Genomic DNA, 12,300 nt, shown 5'->3' on the forward strand with positions numbered 1-12,300 from the left:
CGTTATTGACCGGAATGATGGTTTATTTGTTAAGATGCGTTTTGTGTATCCAACTTCACACTACACAAGGTGAAGTAGACCCAATAGAATACCAATACTGTCATGCCACTACCCCGATAATTTAAATGCCAGAATGTACGTGATACAATGAGTGCAACGTAGCCTAGTCCTACCAGAATCTCATACTTCATTTCATTTGCAGAGTCTGGCCTTTCTCCATTGACAAACGTTAACTCACTTGAAGGCGGGTGTGTTGGAGTTTGAAACTATTAGATCTGCCCAGTGCCGCTCTGGATCTGCCATAACCAATCACTGACGTTTGACTACAACAAACTAGCGCACAACCTCAACATCAATGTTCTCAGCTACTCCCTGTTTGCTGATTGGAGGGACACAAAAAAAAATTGGCTGCAGAAAACCTGCGAATATACAGCAAACCCAGACTTTGTACTGAAGGGAAATTAAAATTGAGCAGAAGTAAGGAGGCGGGCGGAGCCAGGCTAAGTGTAACGGTCATCAGAGTGCAATGTTTGCAAATACTAATGCATAGTCTTCAAAAATCAAATCATACCTGCATCCAATAAACCATAGCACACCGAGTTCAGCCACCACATCTCATGTTGACACGACACCAGAAAACCACAAGACTGACTGTTATCTGAATGACCATTTATTTCAAAACATCTGAACACATGAGGTGTAGATCACTGCAGGGACCGTCGGCTCCTCCGCAGTGGCCGGGCACCTCACCTCTCCAGAGACCTGGGGACAGGACAGCCTTCAGTGAGCCATGCGCAAAAGTTGCTCTTCAAAAACACATTTAGGAAAGGCTGAAGCTCAATTAAAAGTCATATTTAAGCATGCAGTGTGTGGGATTTAGTAGCGCAGAGATCTTGCAGAACGCATCCAACTGAATATCCCTTTTACCCTGTCCAAAAGAGGGGTCAAAGTGTCAAGTGATGTTTGATACAATAATAATAATTTGTATTGTTATTTAGTCTGTTAAGCTATAGGTCAAAGCCTACACAAGATAATTATGATTAAAAACATGTGCAACATGGCAGGCTCTGTTAAGAGGACCTGCTCCATATGCAGCTTAAGGGTTCATTCTAAGGTAACCGAAAGCCGATTCACATTTGAATGGGATTATACACTACTCAAATCATAGTTATTATTACTCTGAAATCTACACACTGCACCTTTAAATGATGTGCGGTAGTAGTCACAATGAAGTCACTTTTAAATCAAATGTTGTACAGGAATGGCAGAGAACAGATGACTAGAGCAGTTTCTATCTACCATGATACAATAACCTAAACCTAGAATTAGATATTTCATTGTTATGGGTCACCATTGAGGGTGAACACTTATGACATTTTAAACAAACCACGGAAATGTGACCCACTGGTTTACTTGGAGAACCAAATGCACTACTCTGAACACTAAACCCTAAACTGAATGTGTGGGTTATTGGACTTGGCGTCTCACCTATCGCAGCCTCCTAGCCTCTCTTTCAGACTCCAGAAGTGTCAGCACATCGCCCTCCCTCACTGGACCCTTCACGTTCCTGATGATGGAGCGGTTGCTGTCATCCATGAACTCTACACGGACCTGCAAGGGTAGAACAATCATCATTACAAGATGTCAAATAAAGAGGGGGAGATTCTAGCCACACCACATTGAATATCATGTTTGATATCATTAATGCATTACACTGTATTAATACTTAACCATTAGTTATATTAATTAATACTCAGTGTTTGAATACCATCAGTGGACTAAATTGAACCCAATCATACAATATTCTGCCTGGTTCGGTGTTTGATCGGTATACCAATGTAAAGTCCAACTATACACAGGGTTAAATTAATCATCATTTGATCTAAATACTCTCGTATCTAAATACGAGAGTTGTGGCAGAATATAGTATTGTGTACTGTAGATTTATCATCCTTGTGATTGGGCATGCAATTTTCAATACAAGGTCCAAGTTACGATTGTTGTGTGGTTTAATATCCATTGACCATATATATTCATATCAAAACACATGTGTATGTTGGTTGGGTTTGATATAGCAGGTAAAGACTGTATTGCATTAACATGGTTTGAATCTTTTTTTCTAGTTAGCACAACGGAATTTTACGATAAGATGTAGAAAAACGCTTGGAATCGATTAGGTTAACTCGTTTATCACCGTCTTATGATGCAGTTTGATTATTCAAGAACAGAGTTGTATTATTTTAGCACTCATTAGGGCAACCTTTGTAAAACGTATAGCAGCTTCAGTAGCATACCTGTGTACACTGGCCCTGGGAACCCGTTCTTCCGAGCACCTTGGTGACCTGGAACACGAAGCATTAGATTAGTACAACCACGTCAAAAGATGTTTTTGAAGGTAACAGAACCGATGCGGAGTGTCTCCACAGCAGAGCCTCGACACGCTAGCAGATAGCACGGAGCTACGAGAGGGGCATGGAGGGGCCTCCATGATGTAGTGCCGTCCGGGCAGCAACCACTACAATTTAATCACCGATAAAGCTATCCAAGTTCAACTCACGTCGGCTCAATTGGAAGATTAATTGTTCATGGTAAATAATCGCACTTCTTATTGCAATAATATCGCCAAAATATGCATTTTCTTACTCTGGCAAGCTTGATCGGCTGCACGCGGCTGGCATCCATGTTGTCAGGTTAGACCGGAAAGGAAGTCACGTGGGGTGCGGACGGTTTATATTGTAACTCTTTCCTAAATTAACGTTTTACTAAAAAACACTCACAATATAAAAATAACACATCCAACTTTTATGTGATCTTATTTAAAATTATAAACCGAATTATATTGCAGAACATTAAAATATTGTAAAGTGAATAATACTTGTTCCGTTAGTGAATTCAGACTATACCATTCACGAAAACTGAAGGGCTGTACCATTTTACAATTCGACTTCGAAATAAATCATTATTTTGTGGAAAACAGTGCAATGAACGCATGTTATGTTCCTTAAATGAGATATTCAAAGCTCTAATATCCTGGTATTTCTACTATATTATATATTTGTATTCTTGAAATAAAAAAAATAAAAAAACCTAAGAAGCGAAAAAGACTAGTAAATATTTCCTCAACTAATCAGAGTAATTAAGACAATTCATTTCTCATTAAAGGCATAATTCTGTGGTAACATTAAGTTGTAGATGTGAAAAAACTAACATGTGTGTGCCTGATGATGTGTTTCCATTTGGAATATTGCATTTGTAGTGTGGAATAAAAGTCATGCACCACTCTGGAGTGAACACAATTGTTTCCATTATTTAATGACATTTTCAAACATACTTCCAGTCCATTTATAACATTTATTTTCTTTAGACAATTACATTTAGCACTGATACCTTTCATGGATCAAACTTTCATGAATATATTAATATTTCTTATTTAATTCTTGCCTTTATTTATTACGTATATTAATTTCATTCATTTGTTTATTAATTCATTGATGTATTTGATTGTTAATAATAACTTCACTCTGCTTTGTTTCAGTCCATTGTATCTGAGCTTTACCCTAGAATAAGTACCTGCCGTTTCTGACTGGACAGTAAGCTTTTAATAGCCTTGTCAGCCACGGAGCACCGGGCCACCCCTGCACTCTGTGCCTGGCCTCTTCTCCCAGAACTCAAAGCTCTCTAAATTCCACGCTAATCCTCATGGACAGTATTTTTAACTTGCGTTTGGACAGAAAGAACAGCAATAGGATTAGAGCACAGTGAGGATGAATCCTCAACTCACACTGTTGATCCTCTGAAGGGCACGACAGACAAACACGGCGCTTTTCCTCTCCATCTCTTCCCACTTTCTGACTGCTTGATGGCCCCAGCGGAGGAGAGGACCTTGTCCTGTTAGAATGGGATTCTCTTGGGATAATTTAGGTGAAAAACTGAATGGATTGACAGGACCTTAACTCCACTACGTAAGGATTTCTGGATTAGAGGACATTTGGCACTGCAAGTAATTGGCAAAATGGAACCTCCAAAGCCCGTAAAGAAATCCCTGAAGAAGCGGCGCTCCAGTCTCTTCACCAGTATCAAGCGAGAGGTCAGCTTCTCCCAGAGCATCGAGGTGGACGACTTCCCCTTCTCCCAGGACAGCTCGGTGAAAGCCTGGACCTCCATGGACGATCTGGACGTCTCTTTCACTGAGAACCAACCGAGCGGGGAGGGGGCCAAGGGCAGCGACAAGAAGGAGCTGAAGTCCGCCCTGCGGCAGCCGAACATCGTCAACGTCAACGTGGGGGGCAAGGTCTTCCACATCCCCAAGCACTTGGTCCTGCGCTACCCCAAAACCCGGATCGGGATCCTCGCCCTCTGCAAGGACCCGGTGAAGCGGCTGACCCTCTGCGACGACTTCAACTTCCAGAAGAACGAGTTCTTCTTCGACAGGGACCCCATGTTCTTCCACTACATTTTCCACTTCTACTGCAGCAACGTCCTCTGGGTGATGGAGAGCCTCTGCCCCATCAACTTTGAGGAGGAGGTCAAGTTCTGGGGCTTGAGGATGAGAGACAGCCCGAGGTACGTATAGCTCCGATGCCTCACGTGTTTAGCTGCACACACACACCTTTGACTTGAGGTAATTCAGTTGTGTTGTACGGCTGTCTGGTTGGCCATCTCAATGACTGATCTATGTTATTGACATCTATGAAAAAGAGACCACTGACGTGTGTATTGTCGCAGGTGTTGCCGCATTCTTTTCGAGGAGAAGGTGGACGACATCAGGGATCAGCTGAAGGTGAACCAGGAGCTTATCAATGAGATTAAGCCGCACCAGGACGACGAGGGCTACAAGAAGATGTTCCTGGGGGGCATCCGCAAGGTGCTCTGGGACCTGATGGAGAACCCCTACTCCTCACTAGCGGCCAAGACCTTCGCCGTCTTCTCCAGCCTCCTGGTGCTCATCTCTATCGTGGCCATGACCTTGAACACGGTGAAGGAGCTCAGGGTGTACAAAGTCTACGGCAAGACCTACATGGAACTGGTGGAGATCTTCTCCATCCTCTTCTTCACCCTGGAGTACTTCCTGCGCCTGTTGACCACCGCTGACATCAAGCACTTTGTGAGGAGCACCCTCAACTTTGTGGACCTGGCGGCGGTGCTGCCCTACTTTTTGCAGATAGTTTTCGAGCTTTTCTTCATCGATTCGGAGAGCATAGGAGCCCAGGAGGACCTGAAGACCATGGCCCGGGTCAGTAAGGTCAGCAAGGTGCTGAAGGTGGTGAAGCTGATGCGGATCTTTCGCATCCTGAAGCTGGCCAGACACTCGACGGGGATGAGGGCGTTCGGATTCACCATCCGCCAGTGCTCCGAGCAGGTGGGTCTGACACCAGGACGGGGAGACTGTGTTTAACATCAGGATTATTGAGGTTCTTGCTTTGATGGAGCATTTTGGATATGGACAAGTCAGGAACTACAGCTGTCCATATCCAAAATACGTCTGGACCGATTTATTTGATAAATGTATAATATAATTACACAAACTACCATTTAGAAAAATACGACGTGTTAAAACACACCCACCCACACAAACACGCACACAAACTGCAGCACAACATTTCATAATATTTGTGTATTCTGTTCCAACTAATGATGCCTTCGTTCAACTGTCCTAAAAAGGCGCAGTTGGTCTTTCTATATCAGTTCTTCTCCTCCCCTCGTGTGTTGGGCCTCAGGTGTGCTGTCTGTTCCTGTTCATCGCCATGGGCATCTTCACCTTCTCTGCCCTCATGCACTCTGTGGAGGTGGACCAGCCGGGCACGCCCTTCAGCAGCATCCCCGACGCCTGGTGGTGGGCCGCGGTGAGCCCCTCACACACCCAACACCGGCCCCCAGGGTCTGGGTGCCTCTAGGGAGCTGGGGGGGGGGGGGGCCCGGGACCTTCAACACCTACACACAGACACACACACACACACACACACACACACACACACACCTATCCTGTCCATAAGCTATTGGGTAACCAGATGATGAGGATGCTGGACATCCTGCTGGTTAAAGAGAGTTTGGGTTATCCTGTTTCATTCGGAAGCATGAGCAACTCTTTTTCTTTCCACACATTTTCATTCAGAAGCACGCCAGTCATAAGCGTGGGTGATTGTTTTGTGCATCAATATAATCCATATGTATTTAAGTTACACACTAGCTATACGGCTTACATGATATGGCGCTTACATCAAGGGGTAGGATTTACAATGCTGTTACATAACACACCATTAATGGGTGGATGAAAAAAATTAGGTATTTGACCTTTTGTTGTGTGAGAAGACAATCCTCAGCCGTGCAACTGAAACGATTTGTTTATGTTCCCATGGCGGACGCAACAAAGATTAGGAAGACGTCTCAAATCCCATTGGGAAAACATATCTGTTGGTCAACAGTATTCTAAAACGAAGATAATCCTTCAATCTTGCTAGTTTGAGACTTAAGATTCCATACAGTGCCGTGTGTTGCATCGTTCATGTATCCCTCCGTGTTTCTTCCCCTCTGATTCAGTGACATTAGGGCTGCCTCTCGCCTAGGGGTAGCAGCTGTTGGGTTAACTTGGTCTAATCCCAACTAATACGCTGTAATGCGTGGCGTTTCTGACCAGACACACTGATTTCATTCAGGGGATGGACGGAGCAGGGCATCGGTATTGTTCCGGATCTCCAGTTGGTCCAGCTGCTTCTCAACAGTGTTTATACATTGTTTAGGTTTACAACGCTGCTACAGGTCTACTCATACTTCCCCTGATGCAACCAGATCAGTCAAGTCACAATGCATCTGGATGATGTGTCAGGGGCCGAAACTGATTATCTGGCCCAACGCGTTTTTACAAAGCGTCTCCTTCTGCCAGGATAAATGGTGCAAGGTTGATTGTTTTCAATTTGATGAGATGAGATCTAGGAAGCTAAAATATACAATGTAGCATTTTTTTTCATTTTGGAAATGGAAATGTTAGCAAGAGCCACCATACGGATAGCCTCCTGAGAGGGTGTCCTACTCCACAACGTCGAACCTCTATAGGCCTCCCTGAGCACGATGCCTCACCCCTACCTGCTCCTATTTACTAACTAACGGAAATCCCCGTACGTGTCGATGGGTCCGCCTGACGGACGAGGCGTGTCTCGTCGCTGGCCTATCATTAACTCCACCCACTCGCCCCCCCCCCCCCTCCCAGGTGAGCATCTCCACGGTGGGCTACGGCGACGTGGTGCCCATCTCCTACATGGGCCGCTGCGTGGCCTTCAGCTGCATCTCCTTCGGCATCATCCTCAACGGCATGCCCATCTCCATCCTCTTCAACAAGTTCTCCGACTACTACGCCAAGCTGAAGGAGCAGGAGTACACGCAGGCCAACGTGGAGCGCACCTTCAAGCTGCGCCAGCGCCTGCGCAGGAAGTTTGACGGCTGCTTCGAGCCGCGGCCCGAGGACTCGGACGACGAGGTCCACTACCGGCCCGTGGGCACGCGGGACCCTCTGCTGGCCGGGGACTGAGGCCCCGGCGGGACGGGACAGGCCCGGCGGGACAGGCCCGGCGGTCCACCGCCACGCTGACCCTAAATGGCCTCATCACCCCCGGGGAGGACGGGAGGTTGGTGCAGAGGGGGTGAGAAGGTCTAGGCTCCATCTGCTTGTGATGACATGAGCCTATGGAGCGGAGGAGCAGAGGGTAAACAATCAAATGAGAGAAAGAGAGGCCGAGGCAAATGACGATAAGCCGTAAGCCTCCGATTTAGCGCCGCCGCACGCCACCCCGTGATGAGACCTCCGTCAGACAGACTGTCACTGGCCTCTATGTCCTTTTCTCTGAACAATGGCGTCATTGTGGATTTGGTGTGATTGATTTAGACAGAACCACGTCTACCTTACGATGGTGTTCTCTTGGTATCAGGGGCTCCTTATTGTTGATCTAAGAAATATAAAATCACATATATATGTGATATATAAACATATGATACATGTTTTTAAATCATATATACCACTGAGATTTGTTTGAAGTCCATGAAGTCTAATGACAATACATTTTATTTAATTTGTTTAGCAATCATGGAACCGTTTCATACAGTCTATGATTTAACTACCTTAACTTCTTAGGATATTTTCCCATGATGCATTGCTTTCACCAAGATACTTACCAAGTTGCCAAACCTCAACATCTCCAGACACCCATCGTTTCTGACCTAATACCAAAAACGTAACAGTTTCAGACCCAATTCAAATTTAAACCCTTAAGCTAATACCTCCACTTCACTAATTCTAACCCATCATCGAAAATACCTCCAGCAAAGTCCTAAAACCCCACACTAAGACCTGCCAGTGGAAAAAGCATGTCACTCTGAAAATCTTTTTTAACTGCATTAAAGGCTGAATAATAAATTCAGCACAGAGGGCATAAAAAAAACATTTTCATTACGATTGTCTTCAAATATTTACTGATCCAGGGTCATGGGGATTTCAGGGTCCTCACGGTTCACGTTTCTCTGGATAGCCAGTTGTGACGTTGTCCCTTTTGCATCGAGGTTGTTATGCGGATAGTTCCGTGTACAGTGACATCTTCTGGTCGGAATTCATAACGGCATGCCCGAGGCTGAATATTATTTAATCAGCCTTATATATTTGTTTAATCAAATTTAGCAAAGTTTTTATTATCCGCTTTCATTTATTTATTTTTTTACCTCTTTTGAGTGTGATTTAAATTGTGATTAAAAAAATAATAGATACTTCAAATGATTAATATGTGACACATAAAATTAATTCAAATGTATTCATTTGCTATTTGGTTGATATTTCAAACCTTTTCCTGATGCGACCTTTTCTTATCAATTAATTATGATTTAATATGAAAACGAACTGTCAGTTTAAATTGTTGATCCATGTTTTATAATGACACCACAACCAAAACAACTACTTCCAACATCAAATAAGTTCTAATCTCACAACAGATCCTGTATGTAACCAAAATAACATTTTCTAAAAGCAATGTAAAGAGAAATGTCGAGAAATAAATGTATGTAGTTCAACAAATGAAATGAAAGAATGTAAAAAGTTAAAAATGACTACATCATAGCTTTCTTCATCTGCGTAATGTTTTTGCATTTGGTTTGTTGAGGTTGCGTTGAAAATCCTTGAAATCCATGAGTTCCAAGTCCTCCCATCCATCTTGATGTGACAAGATAAGGAATATCCAGGGGAAATGTTAGTGGCACAAACCCTGAGAATGAAGATGTTGTGATATTGTGATGACGTTTGAATTAAGCATTTATTTTTTTGAGGATGCTTTCACAGTGAGCTAATGCTTTCCTCTTGATGTCAGAGTATATTTATATTTCAACTTTTACCAAACAATCCACAAACACTCACTTCATGCTGACTATTGGGTCATTCAAAGAATCTTTAAAAAACAAAAATGTACGCTTAGACACGATATAGAAATAATCCCTTCTGTTTTTTGGGTTAGACACTTCTAGAAATTGTCTAATTAAATCTATCTCTATTTATATCTTGTGTTTTATTGCAAGTTAATCAGCTTTTTCTCACCCTGTCAACATCTCTTTGTAAAACGTGTTTAAAATAAATAAAGCTTCTTTTGATTACAAAACGATCCATGATCAGAGCAGAAAATAAGAGTGTGGCGCCCAGGCCTTGTGTGTGACTGCAGAGAGGCGTCAGTAGATAACGGCCTTTATCTTAACGACGCTCCATCCTTGAGCCCGCGGCCCCTCAGCTCGAGATCGGGACATGCTTTTCAGTCCACAAGGCCAAACTTCTTCAAAAAGTCAGCAAAATCCAACCCAACAATAGGTAGGCAGGTCCAGCTATAAAACCAGCCCCTAGACTCTTCCCTCTAGCCGTTCCCTCTCCTCTACACTGTTTGTCCCTGTGAGTCCAGGGCCGAGAGCTTGAGTCATGTCTGTGATCAACAAGTGTGTGCTGCTTCTGCTGGTGGTGCTGGCGGCCGGGGCCTGGGTGACCCATGGCCAGGAGAGGATTAAGATGTGTGGTCGAGACCTGATCCGCTTGGCCGTCACGTCCTGTGGGAGCGCCCGGCTGCGGAGGAGCACCCCAGAATCCCAGCAGCACCGGCTGGCCGGTGGGTAGATGCTGTTTGTGTTCAGGTTGAATCAAAGCTCTGGTCTCTGTTATTTCACCCCTGTGGATGTCTTTCTGCTTATCATGCAACTGTTACTGATTGCATGTTTGTCATATGTTTGCGCACTGAGACTGTTATTGGCAAGGGACTTGGCATTGGCACTTTCTCCACCATGAACCACTACAAGGACTGGAAGCATAAAGAACAATAATACTATTAGGCTATGGAGAAGAACTGTAGGGACACTGATTGGAGGAGGAGAACATTTTTATTGGTCATTAGAGGATGAAAATAGAGCCGTTTTTCATTAGAGGCCGTTACAAGTCTTCTGTTCAGGAGATTATCAAAATATCTTCTGCTTTCTGCAATTATGGTTACTATTGAAATGCATTTCTCTCTACTTGGCTTTCAAATGTTTTTTTCCTCCTCTCCTCTCTCTGACCCCCCAAGGAGACCATGTCCTCCCCATCCAGGACCACCAGGGACCCTCTTGGTCTACCGGCACCCCCTTACAGCTGCACCAGAACCCCCAGACCCAGCACCACAAGCAGGACCTGAACCAGGACCAAAACCAGGACCCAAACCAGGACCCAAACCGGGACCAGGACGGCCACGCGGAGCTCTCCATGGTACCTGGCTGGTACACTGTGCCGCTTCGAGTGCGCCGTTCTGCGGCGAGGATCTCTGATGTGTGCTGTGAGAAAGGCTGCAGCATGAGGGAGCTCATTCAGTTCTGCTGAGGGCCTTGTCCGCCTGTCTCTGCGGCAGCCCTGTGTTTTGTTTAGAGAGCTTTTGGAATGTTGCCTGAGAAGTTAAATTCGTCTTTCCGCTTTGTGCCAAAGTAAGGAATGTTAGACTAAGAGTCTATATCTGTATCTATATCTATATCCTTGATTAAAGTGAAAATGTTATTTATTTACCGAGTCTTAATTGATCATGAGAGTCACCATGTGTGGGAGTGTTGAACATTGAGTCATCAGTGTGCAGGTTGTGCACAGGTTCAACCAGCCGTCACCACACACACAGGGAGAGATCTCCTGCAGGGCAACATGGAGCACCAGGCCATGTGTCATTATCAGCAATCTGTGTCCTTGTCTGGACAAGCCCAATCAAAAGGCACCTAGGGTGGAGTGCGGCATTGGCTTTGCTTTCTCTTGCTACGCCTTAATAAAATTCATCATCATCGATGGAATTTTTGTGGATGTTTTTTTATAAGCTGGATCCAACAGTCCTACCTTCTTGTAAATGGCATATGCATAGGTAACCATTTTAAGTAAAACAATGTGATTCACAATTATGCTTTGTTTATTATGAATCAATTTCCGTAGATGTACTTTATATATTGATTCTTGGTATACCTTTTTGGAACATTATTAAACATTACACACGCATATGCACGCACACACACACACACACATACACACACACACACACAGTTGCAAGCGAGAGTGAGCGAGAATGTGTAAGTGAAAGACAGAGGGAAAGGAAGAGAGAGAGAGAGAGAGAGAGAGAGAGAGAGAGAGAGCAAGAGAGAGAGTGAGAGAGAGAGAGAGAGAGAGAGAGAGAGAGAGAGAGAGAGAGAGAGAGAGAGAGAGAGAGAGAGAGAGCAAGAGAGAGAGAGAGTGAGAGAGAGAGAGAGAGAGAGAGAGAATGAGAGAGAGCAAAGGCGAGAATTGAATAATTAATTGTGTCCAGTACAGAGCCACTTGGCGTGATAGCGCTAAATCGGATTGAGGCCAATCCAGGGCCATTCAACCCTATAATGACAGAAATAATCACAGTAACCCATCCACTTCTTTTCATTGGAGGGAGTTCATAATGTTCTAGATGGAAAGTCAATTATGGTTGCGATGATCCCCTACTCTGTACTGCAGCCTGTGTTAAATGAGTCTCATAGTCTATGGGATCAGCCCAAGATAATTGATTCGTTAATTGGTTTTTAGTTTGGGAGCGATGGTTTGGGCTTAAGCACACAATGGGGCTGGCTGTCACAGCACACATTTAAAAAAATCTGTATTTAGACAATGTTCTTTGAAGATGAATTTTGTTTCCCACGTCATTATGGCTATGGGATTAGTGGGCCCAATTAGGTTAGCTTAACTGATAATCATCATATAATGATTTGAATTCATGTGAACCCTAATAATAAGTATATTTTTCTACAAAGGTTCTCATATATAAA

General features: G+C 44.1%; 2 protein-coding genes across 2 annotated transcripts; one reads left to right on the top strand and one right to left on the bottom strand.

The window, feature by feature from the left end:
• Nucleotides 1-652: 652 nt before the first annotated feature.
• On the bottom strand, nt 653-2,733 carry rps28 (ribosomal protein S28). The gene is made up of 4 exons (XM_084481101.1): nt 2,644-2,733; nt 2,295-2,342; nt 1,489-1,611; nt 653-762 (listed from the first exon to the last, which is right to left on the bottom strand). Exons 1-3 carry the CDS (start codon nt 2,680-2,682, stop codon nt 1,489-1,491), a joined length of 210 nt encoding a protein of 69 aa, XP_084337227.1. The 5' UTR covers nt 2,683-2,733; the 3' UTR covers nt 653-762.
• Nucleotides 2,734-4,012: 1,279 nt separating this feature from the next.
• LOC311360677 (potassium voltage-gated channel subfamily V member 2) lies at nt 4,013-7,522 on the top strand (the record flags this gene model as incomplete). The annotated part of the gene is made up of 4 exons (XM_084480791.1): nt 4,013-4,563; nt 4,726-5,359; nt 5,718-5,843; nt 7,205-7,522. The coding sequence occupies 4 exons, from the start codon at nt 4,013-4,015 to the stop codon at nt 7,520-7,522; spliced, it is 1,629 nt and encodes a 542-aa protein (XP_084336917.1).
• Between the last annotated feature and the right edge of the window lie 4,778 nt (nt 7,523-12,300).

The sequence above is a fragment of the Micromesistius poutassou genome, assembly GCF_964030765.1.
Source record: "Micromesistius poutassou genome assembly, chromosome: 16".
Classification (NCBI taxonomy): Eukaryota; Metazoa; Chordata; class Actinopteri; order Gadiformes; family Gadidae; genus Micromesistius; species Micromesistius poutassou.